We start from the raw sequence: 16,493 nt of genomic DNA on the forward strand, positions 1-16,493 counted from the left end.
TAGTGATTAGTCCTTGTGTATTAAATAGCCCTCGTGTTATCATTGTATCATGAGCTTTGTTACCTGTTACTAATGTTGGTGAGTGTTAGTCAAGTCAAGTCCTTGTTTGTTTATGTATTTTGTTTAATAAACTCCTCATTGGTTCAACAACTTTTCTTCAGTGACACATTGTATAACATCTGTTAAAATGATTTGTCGGTAAAAAAAAAAGGTGCATGATCATATTATGAATGAAAAGTTGAATGACATTTGTAAGCATTTCAATTTACATTAAATGATGATCTGTTAATCATTATGCTATGTTTAAGTTAATTAGAGCTTGATTCAATATATACTAACTAATGATCTGTTAAGCATTATAATGTTTAATGATTTATTAATGAAAGTTATGATAGTATTACCAAATCAATTCTGTAAAAATATTTTTAAATACTGCTTTAGACTTTTCTCTTTTGTTTCCTCACCATTCTTAGTCAAACAGTGTCTCTCAGGTAATTGGACTTTGCAGTTTATAATGCTTTATCAACCCTAGAGAGTTTTCAGCTGCTGTTTAAAATGTAGTCAAATTAGTAGAAAATTCTGTTAAATTAAAGACATTTGCTTTTTCACCCCCTACCCCTCCCTAAAAAGGACGAGAACACGCGCGTCCTTCACCGGCTGGCCGGAAGTTGGACCGATCAGTGGATCTTACAACATTCTGAGATGTTAGTCAGGATATGAACAATGCTCTTTTCCATTCAATGACTGTAAATGGTGACCAGAGGGCTGTCAAGCTGCTTCTTTTTTAAAGAAAAGAAATTTGTGAATAGAACTTTTGGGTGTATAGGATACTAATGTAAAACACACTTTGAACATTGAAGTTTCTGACCTTGGGTAATTAGCATTGAACTATCAGGACTATGGTTCCAGACCCATGAGGTTTAACACAGAAATTGACTTGTAAACAGTAATAGTGATCAGCAACTGAATACTTTTGTTACATCAGAACAAATGAACGGTTGGTCCAGGGTTAGAGGAGGGTTCAACTTCCTAGGCTTAACACTTACATAACAGCTTTGTCTGTGCTCATATCAGCAAAACCAAGAAGAAGAAAAAAACAAAAAAAAACAAGGTTAGAGTGCTCTGCTCTTATAAACAATGTATCTAGCCTGTATCGTTGGATCTTTCGTGATTCTCTTTGGTAAGGTATTGGTAATGTTTTAGTACTGCTTTGACTAATTTGTTTGATCTGATTAACTAAGTGGAATGTTAAACTAGAATAGCATTTTGTAAGATTATAATGTAGTTATATTATATACATTTATGACGTTATATTTTGTGCAGCTGCAGCTGAAAGTTCTCCATATGAGGACAGTCGTGAGACGGTCACGGTACAGACAATCGCCTTCTATGACAACAAGGAAGATCTGTGTAATGCCAAGGTAATGAAATGGATATATATAAGAATGTTGTCATCTCTCACACTTATATTAAAGTAAAAAATATGTACAAAATCATCCTGTGGTGAAGTTCGGAGGACATTAGTGTGGAGTATACATTCTATCAAGGATTCTCTTGATAACCATCCCTTATTATTTTATTATTTCTCTTCCTAGATGGCCATAAAATGTTGTATATGTTTGGAAATGATAAAGACATATATACCCATTATAAACGCTGTAATTGACAAGGTAAATATTACTTTTATTCTTGAATCTGTTTTTCAATTTTTGTTTGTTTGTTGAAAACACAATGAATTTTAAACTCATATATTCATTTAAAAAGAAAGATAATGTTTATAAATGTGATTTGCTAAGCCCTCCTTGGAAATATATTGGTATTATTAGTCATATTATGGCTATAGCTCTGTTATTTACTTTGTTTATGAAACTATTCACAGAAAATGTGAAGAAATGTATTTGTGTGTCTTACACTGATGTAACTTTTTATTAAAATCTTATTTTTTGTTTTTTATCTTAGAAAATAAATTCTGTATGCAGTCCCAACCTATTTTTCTGGAGAACATGTAGAAAATTTGGCAGAAGATGGAAAAATAAGGTCATCAAAGGATATTTCCCAGGAAGTCCTCTAAAGTCCTGCATTAAGTACAAAATGTGCAAAGTAAAGGATTGATAAATCCTTAAGTCAATCAAAAGATCAGCTGTTAATGAAGATTGATTCCTTTTGTCAAAATAATTAATAAATGCAAAAGCAGTGTGTTGATTCATTTGTTGTTGTTTTTTAAATACACACATATATTCACATCTGAAACACAAAAGTAATAATAATGCTGATGGTTATTTAACTATTTTACTTATGGTGTATTTTTTTGCGTTTACATCTGCTTTGATATGTATTGCTGATGGTTAGGTGAACTGAACAGACATAGTGTTAGAAAATGCTGACAGGAGCTCCATTAAAACTTGACACTTTGGTCCACTGTGGTTTTGGTGCTCTGAACATCAGCACTTCAAAAGACTTGCGTAGACATTTATTATCTTCAACGTTACACATAACTGTGAGAAAAGAGGAGCACATGACAAACACAGGAGAGTTAGTGTCAAAAGTATCTCTTCAACTGAAAATCACCCAGATAGAAGCCAAGCAGCTCTTTTCTAAGCAGAGGATTTGAAGAATCATGTCACCTGTTATTCATTTGGGACTGCTTATCATGTGCTCAGGTGAGACTGAAGGACTATATGAATTTAACTTCAAACTTCTACTGTGGCTCTTTTCATTCTCACATTTGCTTTTACGTAATGTTTACAATCATATTCATTAAAATCTGCTCATGTTGTTGTGGCTTTAGTTCTTGTTGAGTGTAGCAGCGCTACTAACAAAGCACATTGGAAGAGCATGCTGGAGAGAAATGAACTGAACTTTCCCGAAGAGGACAAAAACAGTCATGAATTAAGCATTGAGGTAAACTGATGCACTATGTAATGCCATACAATAAAACAGATATAAAGTTACTAATGTTAAAAAAATGTTTCCTTTAAGTCTGATATGAACGTCATTACCTGCTGGGTTTGCAAGAAGTCAATTCATGAGATCAAGGGCATAATTCTCCATGAGATTAAAAAGGTAAATGAATACTTCGAACTAAATTGATTACAGATATTTTGCTTAAATACCTGCCCAAGCTTTAATTAAATGTGTTTTTGTTTTAGGAAATAAAGGCTGTGTGCAAAGCAATGAAAGTCCTCGAACACATCTGCGAGAAATATGCACATAAATATCAATTCCTGATATTTCACCTACTGTTTCCTGGTAACAGCGAACAAACCTGTCAGCATTTGAGCATGTGTAAATAAATGTTATTGATCTGACTTAATGAACATGGTAATTTTGAAATATCTGAATAAATCAGCCTGTTGTCTGTTTGAGTTATTGGACTATATGCTCTAATTTCCTGAGCATGTTCTAAAATACAGGAAATGTAGTGTAAGCTATACTCTTCGAAAAATATGTTGTGAATTATTCACTTTATAAACCATCATAAGCAAAATCTAATAGCAAAGATGCAATAAATGTGTTTACGGATAATTTAGGCTACTGCTTTTCATGTGTATATTTTGTTCACTAATCACTTGAATTAGATCTTTGTTGTAGCTATTTAGTCAATTGCCGAACAATTTTATAAATATATATGAGCTAGTTTTTAAATGCAAATAAAGCCTTTCCAAAATATTCCCACCTTGATCTTTTATTCTGACCTCTGATTGAAGAATATTTGACCATGTGACTGCTGACACGATTCCCGCGCTGCCCAAGGAAGAGCAGGTGCACGTGCGCGCTCGCGTGAATAGCGTGTCTTCCATTTTGAAATATTTATTAAATGTTGATTTTGTTTTAATTCACATTTAGAAAAAACATATTATTATAGCTAAACACAACAGCAAAAATTTAATCTTACCTATTTCAGTAGTCTACCTTTTTTTACAGTCTATGATAAACACATACCTGAGAGCGCGTGGCACCATGCGCGTGCCATTACTGAGCCGCGGGTTTTTAAACTGAGGTAAATCTGGCTTAATTGAAAACTCGCTTATAAAAAAACATAATAACCACATAAACATTTGTATTTATATCTTAGTCCGATAGGAATGGTGAGAAGTAATTTTTGTATCTTTCTTTAGGTGATCGATTTCAAGACGCTACTTTAAATTGTATTTAGCAAAATTCTGTGATTATAAACAAACAGGAATTCAATAAATAACGAAATACGCTTGACATTCATACTAAAAAAATATCGAATACTCATATAATGATACTATTTACACAGTGGGAGTTCTGTACTATCAGTTGATTTAATCATTGAAACATGATTAAACTGAGCCGACCATGGGCCGAAACCGCCCCATCTGGACCTACTCACGGTCTGCAGATCCGGCGAGGCCCGCGGAGAACGAGGCCGACCCCAGCGGGTCGGAACCAGCCGGACTCTTCATCTCAGCAGCCTCGCAGGAAGACGACCGGCCCGACCCTGCTGATCCAGAGGCAGGAGATGGCCGCCTTCTTCAGACTGTTCGGTGGGTTCAGGAATCCTTCTTAACAAAATTAAACCTCTGTCACACAGGTCACTTTTACATCATTACTAGTTTAAATCAATATCTATATAGCCTATATAATTATGTAGAATAATAATGCTTTGATTTGCTGTCTGCTCAGATGATGATTTAATACAGGACTTTCTGTGGATGGACTGCTGCTGCAAACTTACGGACAAGGTAGCAAGACATTTTGGTGGTTTCTAGATTGTGCTCGGTTTTTGTTATTGAATTTAGAAAATGTATATATTCAGCTGTCTCTAAACCCAGTTGTGTATGTCTTTATCTATTATAGTATTTGTTGGCTATGACATTTGTGTACTTCAGGAGGGCTCGTTTCAATATCACTGAACACAACAGAATGAACTTCTTCCTTGCCCTGTGAGTTGATCATTCTGTGCATGTTCTGTACAATCTAAAAAATATCCTGTTAAATTTATTATAAAAATATGGCAGCTGTGTTTGTCAGAAATTCACTCTAAAAAAAATACTGTGACAGTGTTTTACACGATGCATGTATAATTTACAACCTATCACCATTTTATTTTGTAGAATGTTAATATAATATAACTATTTTGAACTACCCAAATCTGCATTTTACCTTAAAGTGTATTGATATCCACCAAATTACTATGGTTGTACAATTGAATGCCACATGATGAATCAGTGTTCATCGTAAGTGTCCATAAAACATTAGATAGATGTCAAAATTCATTAGTGCACAGGGTCAGACAAAACAAGAATGCAAAAAAATGAACTAAATAACAGAAAATGTAGCATAGAAACACCCTAATACTTTACTGATAACAAAAATTGGAGGAGACAAAACTATTAAAAAAAATGTCATGTAGGGACCTCTGGGAATGTCTTTTACTGTTTTTAACTGTAAATTATTTGATAATTCATTCTGGAATTCATATTTTTTACTTCCAAAAGCCAAACATTTTTACACATGTGGTTAACTATTTAAAATTTTTCAGGATAAATGGTAAGGTAACTTACAGTAAACCAACTAACAGGTTTTTACTCTAGCATTTGTACAGCATTTTTCTGTATTTACAGTATGTAGGGTTGTACTTGGGCTTGGTGATGTTAAAGTTCTTCAAAAGAACTGCAATATGTTATTATGAGGACAACAGAGAAGTCCTATTTATGGGTACAACCTTAATTCCTAGAGTCTGTGTGTTACATTTTTCATACTCTAGCTATCTGGCAAACACAATGGAAGAGGATGAGGAGGAGACCAAATATGAGATCTTCCCATGGGCTCTGGGAAAAAGCTGGAGGAAAAATTTCCCACGATTCCTAAAGCAAAGAGACCAACTGTGGGCACGCATAGAGTACCGAGCTGCTGTCAGCAGACGATGCTGCGAGGAGGTACGCAGCTCATTAAACATGCACTGTAAATCATTTTAGAAGTCGCTGGTTCTGAAAAATAGCTCTAAATCACATTGTGCTTGATGCATGATCGCAGGTGATGGCTATTGTGCCATCTCATTTCATCTGGCAGCGTGAGCGTGCAGAGCATCACAGTGGCGCTCAGAGGTTGTACCAAAACTGTGAGGGGATCCACATTCCACGTGGGCCTTTTGCTTCTCCAGAGCCTTGTTCTCTCTGTGCCAAGACCTCTGCTGTTCCTGTGCCTTGCCCATCTTCTACTGTGGCTCGTTCTTCATCTGTACCCCCGAAGACCAAAGCTTTACAAAGGCCCAGTAAGATGACCAAAGCTCAGCACACCTTTAACTGCACAACTACAGCAGGTAAATGAGTGTGTGACGCCCTCTAGTGGTGTAAAGGACATTTATGATGTGCACCACTACTTTTTATGACAGATGGGTACTTTTACTTTGGCCACTGAAGCTGAAATTCTTTAATTTGATCTGTATTAAGATCCCTCTGTAGAAATATTTTACAATTGGCTTTTCTTCTCTTATGCATATTTACAGGAAGAGACAGGGTCAGCGAAATGTGTCAAGATCATTCGATGGACTGGATCAATGAGGAGTAGCTCGATTGCATAACATTAAACCGATCATATTTGCCTGTTGTCTATATCAGAGGCACTTCAGCTGTCTAAGGGGCAGAACAGAGTTACAGACTCTAAACTGACCTTAAAAGAAATGTACAGCATTGGCGTGAAAAGAGTAATGGTCATGTACATTGTTCATATAAGATCTAAAGAATATGTCAGAAAATCCTCTCACTATGTGAAGGTTTGTACATGTATTTTACTGTATCATAATCCTCATCACTATTTATTTGTTATTGTTGTACAGTACTTTTCTATTTCTGTAGTGTGCACTTACTGTCAGAGAGTCTGTGTCTAAATGAAACAAGTATAATATTTAAATGAATGTGAATGAATACCTATGAAATGAATTGAGCAGATATTTAGATTCAATATACTCTGTCTTAAATACTCAAAAGCATGAAAGAAAAATGTACAATAAAAATACTTTTATTGGACAAGTTTATTGATAAAGCGTTTATATGAGACACTGCAGCTTTGTTGTACTCTTGTATGCACATCTATTTCAAGATCTTTCGTAATTTTATGAGGAAGGCTGAAAAGAAACACATTAAAAATCAGGTACATTTCAATCACATTCAAAATACCTAAAGAACGTATAGTACTATTTCTATTAAACATGCAAATACAAGCTACTGGAATACACACAACAACGGAGAGCTGTAACTCACCTGTATGACCAGCCTGTTCAGGATGAGGACGTGCAATGTACGGGACATCTCCAAACGGCACCGGATCTTGACAATTCAAATCCCCTTAAACACAGACAGGTTAGCATGAATGGAACCAGGATTGATTTGTGCTGATGTTTGAAGTTTTGTGTTATGCAAGCAATGCAGAATCTGATTTGTATGATACGAGAAAGACCATGTTATAAATCACCTGCTGTGTCTTCACTTGGTTCACATTCATCATCTTCACGTGGAGCTTTTCGTTTGTTAAATGTTCCATCCTTTTTGAGTGACGGGCCAACAAGCCAATCCCTGTACTGAACCTCAACAATGCGTTCACACACCAGAGGAAGGGCGGAGCATCGCAGACCCTCCATCAGATCAATGACCTGTGTGATACTGGCAACATAATCAACAAAACATTATTGATACATTCTATACACTACTGGTCAAAATGTTGTGGTCTAGAAGATTTTTTTCTTTAAAGAAATGAACTTTTATTAAGAAAGAACACATTAAATTGATAAAAAAAAGTTTAAAATAAATACTGGTCTTTTGAACTTTCTATATTAAAAAAAGTATAGTTTCCACAAAAATATATGGCACAACTGTTATCAAAGTGGATAAAATAAGAAATGTTACTTGAGCAGCAAAACAGAACGATTTCTGAAGTGACTGGAGTAATTATGCTGAAAATTCAGCTTTGCCATGACAGGAATAAAGTACATTTTTAAAATGTATTCAAAAAGAAAACAGTAATATAATTTCACAATATTACTGTTTTTACTGTACTTTGATTAAAAAGCCGCAGCCTTGGTGAGCATAAGAGACTTGACTTGAAAAAATCGTATTTACCTCAAAATTTTAAATGGTAGTGTAAGTATAAGGTTTACATTGTTGCTTTGTGTATGCACAGAATTTTGTATTACTTTGCTTGATAAACAGCACACACAGATCCAGTATGGAGGTGAGGAACCACAGCAGGTAAGCTCAAATGTGGATTAACCATATCCAGAGCGACCTAACAACACACAAGAAGTCTTTCATATACAGACAGCAAATGATTCTTATATTATGATCAAACATAAAAATCATCACAGGGTGTGGCTCCTCACCGAGTTAAAACCCCGCCCAGCCAGAAGAGGACCGGCAGATATAAGGTCTTCATGGTGAAAGTGAACATTATCAGGCCATTCCTCCCCTCGCCGAAGACTCCACGTGGACCGCCAACGCTTGTAGTTTAATACAGCAACTCTGTGATGGTCGTCTCTTATCTCCAAACTCAAAACACTTCCTTTATATCCCACTGATGACACAAGCATAAATTAATTCCTACAGTAAGTGATATACTGTACTGCAATAGTATACCCACTTCTACAATACCCTCATAATCAGGCGACTCAATACATTGCTTTTAATGAACACTTAAAAGATGTAGGAAGACTCACACACCTGCCCTGGACAGGAAAAGGCTCATAGCACCAGATCCAGAGCCTGATTCCAGAACACAATCTCCTTCGCTCACATCCATCATTGTCAACATGGCACTGGCGTCCTGCAGAGGGAAAAGATTTGAGAGACTCTTGTTTTCATTGGCATAAAACTTGTGGTGTATAACCATCAAGTAAAAAGTAATAACATATTTTCCTTACACGTTTTTACCACAAATTACCATTCAAACGTTTGGGGTCTGTAATATATATATTTTAAAGTATTTTATTTGATTAAAAAACAGTAATGTCAATGATATTAAATATTACAATTTAAATAAAAATAACTGTTTTTGGTATCATTACTCCAGTAATAAAATCTGGAGTAATGATATTTTATTTATTTATAAAAAATGTAAAGTCTTTGTCACTATTGATCAATTTAATGCATCGTTATTGAATGAACATATTGCCATTACCATTACTAAATGAAAGCGATCTTACGGTAGTGTCACTGTATTTCTAAAGTTTAAGTAAATAAATTACCAGATTTAATAATCGTCACATCACTGACCCATATGCAAACAGTGCAGATATTACAGATTCACTGATGTGTAGATGATTGACTGACTGCTGTTTTGTGATGACGATCCTTTCTTACTTTAGGGTATGCAATAGCTGGCCCTCTCTTCATGAAGAGAGCGAACTCATCCAGGCTGGGTCGGCGAATGAGAATCGGGATTCCCATTGAAGTGCGTATGATGCTTCCAGCAGGACGTCCCTCCATGTCCGCATGAGCTATGAATCCCCAGTTACTATGGAGCTTCATTCCGTCCTTTAGCTGGAACATCTTCCGAAACTCTAAACGTCTCTTTCGACTGAACTCGGCCAGTAGGGTCTCTCCGAAACATATCTGCCTTTCCCCAGGAACACACACATGATGTGAAGCAAAAGATTGAGGTTCCTCTCTTGCCTCTTCTCGCTCCTTCCACAGACTCCGAGTGTCATGTTCAACTGCATTGTTTCGAGTGTCCCGTAGTTCCAAAACCTCTTGACTCAGACTGTCTTCAGGCAGCAGTTGACTGACTCTCTCCAGTGGGGACAGAGGTCGACGTTTTCCAGACAAAGAAGTTATTCGAGAGCACGCTGGGGAAGTGGACACGGGTGCATCTGAACCCTTGTCAGAATCATTTGGGTCAGTCCCGAAGCTCCTCATGCCACAGAGAAACGGTTTATTGCGAACCACATGATGTATATCCAAACACATGACATGGGCTTTAGCAAATTTACGAGTCATGAATGAGAGACCCAAATGCAATAACACTGTCATGGTTTTGAGCTCAAGAAAGAATGACTTGAAGGATGAAGATGGTACACTTTTGAAGGCTTAATTGGTTCTTCTCACCACACAGAGATCAGAAACATCACACACAGCAGCTGTTGAGAGCTTCTACACTGACCAGCATAGACGTACTGGTATGAACTCGGAAATCATGCATTAAATAATTCACTGCAAATTACCTCTACTCAATAACCTTTATCAAAAAAAAATAAAGTCAAACAAATCTGTAGTAAATAGATTATTTCAAACGACCTGTAATAATACCTAAATAATTCGCGAAATCATTATTTACTGGCAGGATACTAGCGTAAATGGTAGCTTAACCTGTGTCCATTATGTTAGGAAAACAATCCAGCATGATTCTCAAAGGGCGCCGCCATGATGGAAAAGACGTCACTGACAGATGCAGTACCAGCTGGTCATCGGTAGATGGTTTCTTTCTCTAAACTTGTTCAGATTTGACTGTCATTGTCCTGATTCAGTTTCCTTAATAATAAATATCTTTAAAAGAAAAAAATATAGCTATTTACGAGGGTTATATGATTATGTCAAGGGAATTATTCCTTAAAGCCTATGTAATATAGTCTATGTGTTTGTTTTCTTTATTATAAATCTTAATCACCTTATTATACTGTTAGGTTTAAATCTGTTTTGAAACAATACATTACTTTCTAAAATAAATAAAAAATAAATAAGTAAATGTTAACGCTTTACAATAAGGTCTCATTTGTTAACTTAGTTAAATTTGTTAAATTAGTTAATGTATAATCTAGCATTAACTAACAATGAGCAATGCATTTGATACAGTAGGTATATTTATTAATCTTTGATAATGTTAGTTAATAAAAATCCAGCTGGTCATTTATTGCTCATGTTAGTTCACAGTGCATTAAAGGGATAGTTCACTTTAAAATTAAAATTCTGTCATCATTTACTCACCCTCAAGTTGTTTCAAACCTGTATTAATTTATTTCTTCTGCTGAACACAAAGAAAGATATTTTGAAGAATGTCAGTAACCAAACAGTAGTCTCTGTACCCATTGACTTCCATAGTATTTTATTTTCCTACTATGGAAGTCAATGGGTACAGACTACTGTCTGGTTACTGACATTCTTCAAAATATATTTCTTTGTGTTCAGCAGAAGAAATAAATGAATACAGGTTTGAAACAACTTGAGGGTGAGTAAATGATGACAGAATTTTAATTTTAAAGTGAACTATCCCTTTAACTAATGTTAACAAATACAAATTTGATTTTGAAGTAGGCTATTAATAAACGTTGAAATTAACATAAAATTAACAAATGCTGTAGAAGTATTGTTGATTCTTAGTTTATGTTAAATAAAGTAGTTAACTAATGTTACCTAATGAAACCTTATCGTACAGTGTTACCAAGTAATATAAAAAAAAATATTTGCAGCAACATAAACAAATTATTGTACCCGTTTAGAAATGTATAAATATAAATAAATTAAGCTTTTTTAAATATAACGTTATTGGAATTGTTTGTTAAATGCACATAAATGTTAATATAGGCTATTTAAATGCTAAATATACACGAAGACATGACCCATAATTATTTAGAATAATTACATGTACAAAATAAATGTGTAACCGTTTCCATTATGTGTTACAGAATGAGAATTTTGATTAGATGTCTATTTTTTCTGTAACAGTTAACGTTATATAGTTTTTATATTTTCTGTTACAGTTAGTACATATAAATACAATTTAAAATGAAATATACCTAACTAGGTTCTGTGTAGTGAATCGCATTCATTTCAGTTATATAAAGCAAATGAAAATTGCATTTGATGATAACTCAAAGATATTTCTCAATTTCAACTTCCACTATAACAAAAATCGAGTATAAACTTCCGCGTCCGTCTGTGGTTGGTTAAAAACAATGGCACGCCCACAGAACCCAGGAGGGCCAATTAGCGTTTCCGTAGCGCCTGTGCAGCTGCGCATGTGCGCTTTGGAATTTTCTCTCACACGTGTTTCCCGTGAAGCAGACGGACGCACGCGGACTGGTAAGATGGCGGCGGACGGAGGCCGAGCTGTGCTACCCTGCGCCTTCAGCCCCAAATCACAACAGTTTCTGGCTCTCTGCGCACAGGACGGGAGACTACGGATTTGGAATACCGAGAGCAAAGCTCTACAACAGGAATACGTGCCTTCCGCGCACCTGAGCGCAGCCTGTACCTGTGTGACATGGGGACCGTGCCGAGCAGTTCAGGTAACACACAGTGTTCGGGGTTCACTCGGGGGATGCGGCCTGTTGTATCGCAGTGCACCGTTGCAGAGTCTTCGGGTCGCTTTGACTGTGTATTTACCCAGCATATGATCATAAAACTGAACACTGATAATTTGATAATGTGTTTACTGTGTGCTTTAGAGCCGCTCTCGTGGAGTGCGCAACGCACATGTTGCGTGTGGCACATGTTCAGACGCAGGCCGCGAGACGCGCAGATCCAACACTAAACTCATATTATATTCTCAACATAAAACCTTTAAAATCACTACACTGATTCCAGAAGTTCACCTACATTCCCATATTGGGGCTCGTAAACATTGGTATAGTCGTCGGTTGGTTGTCTGTGGCTAATAGCGTAGGCTAATAAGTTGATGTTGGCTAAAGTGATGGTTCCCTGCTATTTTTTTATACCAAAAAAAATCATGTCAACATCTTTTTTAGTGTTTCTTATTTTTGTGTAGTTTCAATTATCAGTGTTGTATTTAAATGTATTTCAGAAAACTACCACATGGTCACATGGCTGCACAACCCTCACTCGTGAACTTTCTCTTGATGCTGTTTGTAAAGTGTCTATCAGAAATCAGTTATTCTGTCAAACTGATATATAGTAACACGCGGAACGTAGATTCTAGCTAGTGTTGGAGAAAGTTGGCTTTAAACATATTTGACAAGTAACGCTTCCCTTGTTACTAGTAACAAATAAATGTTTGACTTGGGAGTTCTTTTCTGTTTGTGATTCAGATATCAGACACTAACTTACTAGTAACTTGTTAGTACTCGCAGGCTTACAAGTGTCCTTGGTTTTAATGTTACATTTTCTGATTGTTGTTTTCGATGTAAACTCCCTTTATCATTGGTTTTGCGGTCTTGTTTTTTAGCCTATACATTTATCTTGTTGTACAGCAAAATGGCTAACTACTGTTGCTTTTATTGAGCTACATAAAAGTTGATTGATATTATGTTTTCTCATTTTGCTTTGTACCAGTGGGTTTAATATTTATTATTAATAGTAGGTTAGTTGTAACTGCAAGTGGTTATTCATAACTGCTCTAGTATCCTAGTACCTATATAATAGATAATTACTGGTAGCTAGATATCCTTTTTAATACTTAATAAATAGCTTAGTCCTTATTAAAACTTAATAAATTGTTTGTCACCTCACCAGTAACAAAACTTGCTAGTTTTTATGTAAAAGTAATTGAAAAATGTGAAAACTTGTCACTATTGTATTTTGATTATTTGCCAGTAATGTTAAAACAGCTCTCGATAGGTTCCATACATAGTATTCTTAATGGAAATGACTTGGTTAACAATGTCCAGTAGGAAATGTTTAAATATTATTCATAATTAAATAACAATTATAATTTTTTTTCCTGTTGGACTTCACTAAAAGGCAGAATAAATGGTAATTAATGGTAATAATTTTTTGTGCACTTTAGGATGTTCCACAGAGGAAGAGGAGGAAATGTGAGTCCGGGGCGGCAGTTGAGCAGACAGATCTGTTGGCTCTGGGCACTGCTGCTGGGTCTGTCCTCATCTACAGCACAGTGAAAGGAGACCTGCATTGCACTCTGGTAAGAATTCATCAAGAGCTGGTCCTTATGATATTTGGCCAATGCATCTCAAAGATTTAAAGGGTTAGTTCACCCAAAAATTAGAATTGTTTTTAATTACTCGCTCTCATGTCATTCCAAACTAGGGATGTTAAAGTTTAGTCAACGATCGATTAATTGTTAATACATAAATAAATGATTGTCGATTAAGCAGGTTTGTGCGTGTGCTGCTCAACCTCGAAACATCTAAAGCAGATACGAGGAAAAATTAAGCAAGCGGTACAGAGTTATGTTTGGGACCATTTTACAACGTTACATCATATCGTCATCATGACTAAGTTTGCGTGTGCATTCGCAGTCTTTTGTCCTTTTGTTTCATGCAAATGAAAATTGTAATATTGTTTATTTTGTGTAGGCCTATTTATATCTGATTTATCTTATATAGGAAGCATTTGGTTAAGAATGAATGCGGTATAAAGAGCACCAGTGATCAACAGCAATGCACAACTAATAATGACTATGATTGGGACTGTCATACTACATAACATTATAAAGAGAACAATATTTCTAATAAAACATTTGGATTTAGTTGCCATGTTTCATTGCGTTGCTCCAAGAGAGCGTCCACAACGAGTCACACATTCTGAATAGCATGTAAATTAGTTAGCATGTAAATTAATCACTTGTACATTTGGGTAATTTTTGCAGATATAAATTGTAATATTATGTTTATTTTGTATGTATCAGATTAATCTCTTGTAGGATGCATTTCTTTAAGTAATGTGCTAGCAAAGGGCTTCAGTTTACCGGTGTTCATTAAGTCTGCGCAGGTCAAACGACAATGCACAACTAATAATAGCTATGATTAGACTGTCATTACATAACATGAATTAGAACACTATATTAATACATTTTTGTGAATTCATTGGGTTTAGTACAATACACAACAGGAATACACATTCTGATGCGCATCTGAGGCGGCGTTAGTGACACGTTGTATTAGTTGATATATTTGATTATTAAATTAATAATTTAATAAATGATCAATCACAACAAATCATTTTACAATTCTACTAGCCCTTTATTTAGATTAAAACCCCTTCTCATTCATTTGGTGAGGAAGTGGCGTTTTGAGCAGCATTTGCGCACCCTGTCATGCTGTTATATGCCATTGCAGTATTAAGGCTAACGATTAATTGATCGTTAATTTAAACGACAATCGAACATGGGAATTTATGTAAATTGACATCCCTATTCCAAATCCATAAGACTTTCGAAGTCCAAAAGACTTTGGAACACACATGAAGATATTTTTTAATGAAATTAGATGGAGAGATCTGTCAATCCATTGAAAGTCTATTCAACCAAAACTTGCTTCAAATCATAAAAAGAAAAGAAAATATGGTCAAGCTTCCGTTTGCCACATTTGAGTGCTCTTATGTATTTTTGCATGATCAAAATTTATGTGAATGAGTCTAAATTGAATCTGTTCATCATATAAAGCAATTGTCTATTTAGAAGACTTGCATTAAACCACTTGATTCATATGGATTTATTTTGTCTTTATAAATGTCTTAAATCCAAATTTATCCAAAGGAAAAATGACAAAAGTTTGAATGTTTACTCAGATTTGTGAATGTTCCCCTGTTTGGCAAGTGTTTGTCATATGTTCTGACAATAAAGAGTAACTTAACTCCTAACTTTCACTTATGAGCAAAAATCTGCCTTGAAAGCTACACTGTGTAACTTTTTTACTTTATTCTTAGCTAAAAACACTTAGTTCTTTCAAAAATATATCTGCTCATTAATGTATATTTACTTCGTTCAAGTAATAAAGTATTCTCGTGAGTGTATAATATGCCATTGGAAATACATACGGGTGGGGGGTTCGAATGCCGGTCGCCATGTTGCCCCTCCATCTTGAAAGTACATTAGCCAAAGAGGGACATACCCGTTAATTCAAGCTTCGCCTTTCGCGTTTTAACACTCGATGGAACGGCACCGTGTCGGCACATGTGAAGAGGGGGATTGCTTGAGACTGCTATATAAAAACCTGAATCACTCTTATTCTCGAGGATATGTATGAGTCGCCAAGGAAGCGAAAAAGAGAATTAAGACGGCAACGCAACAGGCAAATCAACAAGACAAATGAGACGCGAGAAACACACACACACACACACACACACAAACTCTCAGCGTACATATTCATGAGACGCGAGCACACACACACACACACACACACAAATTCTCCGCGCACATTCATATGAGACGCGAGCACACACACAAACACACACAAATTCTCCGCGCACATTCATATGAGACGCGAGCACACACACACACAAATTATCCGCGCACATATTCATTTGAGACGCGAGCACACTGACATGATACCTTAAAGATGTGGAAAAGTCGATCAAAAGTGTGGGTACATTTCTCCAGGCTCGATGCCAACAGCGCGCGATGCAGTATTTGCGGTAAAATAATTGCTGCAAAGACCGGTACCACGACAAATATGATGAAGACCTTGACAGTGCACGGAGTAAACATAAGAGCAGAAAGTTGCTCCGTCTTCGACTGGTAAATGAAGAGATACCTTGTTGATCACTCTGACAGTGTATATTGCAATAAATAATAACCTACTGAATGTACACTGCCGTTCAAAAATGTGTTGGTTAGTCAGA

The 16,493-nt window shown here is 35.8% G+C and overlaps 5 protein-coding genes across 7 annotated transcripts in view; 4 read left to right on the forward strand and 1 right to left on the reverse strand.

Moving 5' to 3' along the window:
- The first annotated feature begins 602 nt into the window (after positions 1–602).
- LOC307009292 (uncharacterized protein) lies at positions 603–2,205 on the forward strand. 3 transcript variants are annotated; one of them, XR_013799983.1, is made up of 4 exons: positions 603–704; positions 1,330–1,421; positions 1,596–1,670; positions 1,960–2,134. XR_013799983.1 is itself a non-coding variant. In XM_079632949.1 (4 exons), the coding sequence occupies exons 1-4, from the start codon at positions 1,138–1,140 to the stop codon at positions 2,110–2,112; spliced, it is 369 nt and encodes a 122-aa protein (XP_079489075.1). In that variant the 5' UTR covers positions 1,068–1,137; the 3' UTR covers positions 2,113–2,205. The 3 variants fall into 3 exon arrangements, 2 of the variants coding, with proteins under 2 accessions (XP_079489075.1, XP_079489076.1); XM_079632949.1 differs by lacking the exon at positions 603–704 and adding an exon at positions 1,068–1,180 and having other exon boundaries at positions 1,324–1,421; positions 1,960–2,205; XM_079632950.1 differs by lacking the exon at positions 603–704 and adding an exon at positions 1,121–1,180.
- Positions 2,206–2,247: 42 nt separating this feature from the next.
- LOC307008783 (uncharacterized protein) lies at positions 2,248–3,674 on the forward strand. The gene is made up of 4 exons (XM_079631932.1): positions 2,248–2,660; positions 2,789–2,901; positions 2,980–3,063; positions 3,150–3,674. The coding sequence occupies exons 1-4, from the start codon at positions 2,618–2,620 to the stop codon at positions 3,291–3,293; spliced, it is 384 nt and encodes a 127-aa protein (XP_079488058.1). The 5' UTR covers positions 2,248–2,617; the 3' UTR covers positions 3,294–3,674.
- Positions 3,675–3,714: 40 nt separating this feature from the next.
- On the forward strand, positions 3,715–7,181 carry spdya (speedy/RINGO cell cycle regulator family member A). The gene is made up of 8 exons (XM_079631931.1): positions 3,715–3,762; positions 3,925–4,000; positions 4,265–4,511; positions 4,651–4,709; positions 4,825–4,910; positions 5,735–5,906; positions 6,004–6,289; positions 6,476–7,181. Exons 3-8 carry the CDS (start codon positions 4,304–4,306, stop codon positions 6,535–6,537), a joined length of 873 nt encoding a protein of 290 aa, XP_079488057.1. The 5' UTR covers positions 3,715–3,762; positions 3,925–4,000; positions 4,265–4,303; the 3' UTR covers positions 6,538–7,181.
- On the reverse strand, positions 6,972–10,425 carry trmt61b (tRNA methyltransferase 61B). The gene is made up of 7 exons (XM_079631930.1): positions 9,321–10,425; positions 8,682–8,784; positions 8,345–8,535; positions 8,159–8,250; positions 7,441–7,628; positions 7,230–7,313; positions 6,972–7,093 (listed from the first exon to the last, which is right to left on the reverse strand). The coding sequence occupies exons 1-7, from the start codon at positions 9,987–9,989 to the stop codon at positions 7,059–7,061; spliced, it is 1,362 nt and encodes a 453-aa protein (XP_079488056.1). The 5' UTR covers positions 9,990–10,425; the 3' UTR covers positions 6,972–7,058.
- Positions 10,426–11,934: 1,509 nt separating this feature from the next.
- Positions 11,935–16,493, forward strand: part of wdr43 (WD repeat domain 43) — a 28,869-nt gene continuing 24,310 nt past the window's right edge. The window contains exons 1-2 of the mRNA XM_079631940.1: positions 11,935–12,241; positions 13,699–13,833. Of these exons, the coding sequence (XP_079488066.1) occupies positions 11,972–12,241; positions 13,699–13,833 (405 nt within the window). The 5' untranslated portion in view covers positions 11,935–11,971. The remainder of the gene's footprint in view (positions 12,242–13,698; positions 13,834–16,493) is intronic.

The sequence above is a fragment of the Phoxinus phoxinus genome (genome assembly GCF_949152265.1).
Source record: "Phoxinus phoxinus genome assembly, chromosome: 13".
Lineage (NCBI taxonomy): Eukaryota > Metazoa > Chordata > Actinopteri > Cypriniformes > Leuciscidae > Phoxinus > Phoxinus phoxinus.

Bases quoted from the DNA above. Each gene is read 5' to 3' on its own strand.
- LOC307008783 (XM_079631932.1), top strand. From the start codon at position 2,618: ATGTCACCTGTTATTCATTTGGGACTGCTTATCATGTGCTCAG. The intron at 2,902-2,979 runs GTAAACTGATGC...GTTTCCTTTAAG, and splicing joins GTCATGAATTAAGCATTGAG to TCTGATATGAACGTCATTAC. The intron at 3,064-3,149 runs GTAAATGAATAC...TTTTTGTTTTAG, and splicing joins TTCTCCATGAGATTAAAAAG to GAAATAAAGGCTGTGTGCAA.
- spdya (XM_079631931.1), top strand. From the start codon at position 4,304: ATGATTAAACTGAGCCGACCATGGGCCGAAACCGCCCCATCTGGACCT. The intron at 4,911-5,734 runs GTGAGTTGATCA...TTCATACTCTAG, and splicing joins ATGAACTTCTTCCTTGCCCT to CTATCTGGCAAACACAATGG. The intron at 5,907-6,003 runs GTACGCAGCTCA...GCATGATCGCAG, and splicing joins GCAGACGATGCTGCGAGGAG to GTGATGGCTATTGTGCCATC.
- LOC307009292 (XM_079632949.1), top strand. From the start codon at position 1,138: ATGTATCTAGCCTGTATCGTTGGATCTTTCGTGATTCTCTTTG. The intron at 1,181-1,323 runs GTAAGGTATTGG...TATTTTGTGCAG, and splicing joins ATCTTTCGTGATTCTCTTTG to CTGCAGCTGAAAGTTCTCCA. The intron at 1,422-1,595 runs GTAATGAAATGG...TTCTCTTCCTAG, and splicing joins AAGATCTGTGTAATGCCAAG to ATGGCCATAAAATGTTGTAT.
- trmt61b (XM_079631930.1), bottom strand. From the start codon at position 9,989: ATGACAGTGTTATTGCATTTGGGTCTCTCATTCATGACTCGTAAATTT. The intron at 8,785-9,320 runs GTAAGAAAGGAT...TTCCCTCTGCAG, and splicing joins CAGCTATTGCATACCCTAAA to GACGCCAGTGCCATGTTGAC. The intron at 7,094-7,229 runs GTGAGTTACAGC...GTTTCTTTTCAG, and splicing joins TGAACAGGCTGGTCATACAG to CCTTCCTCATAAAATTACGA.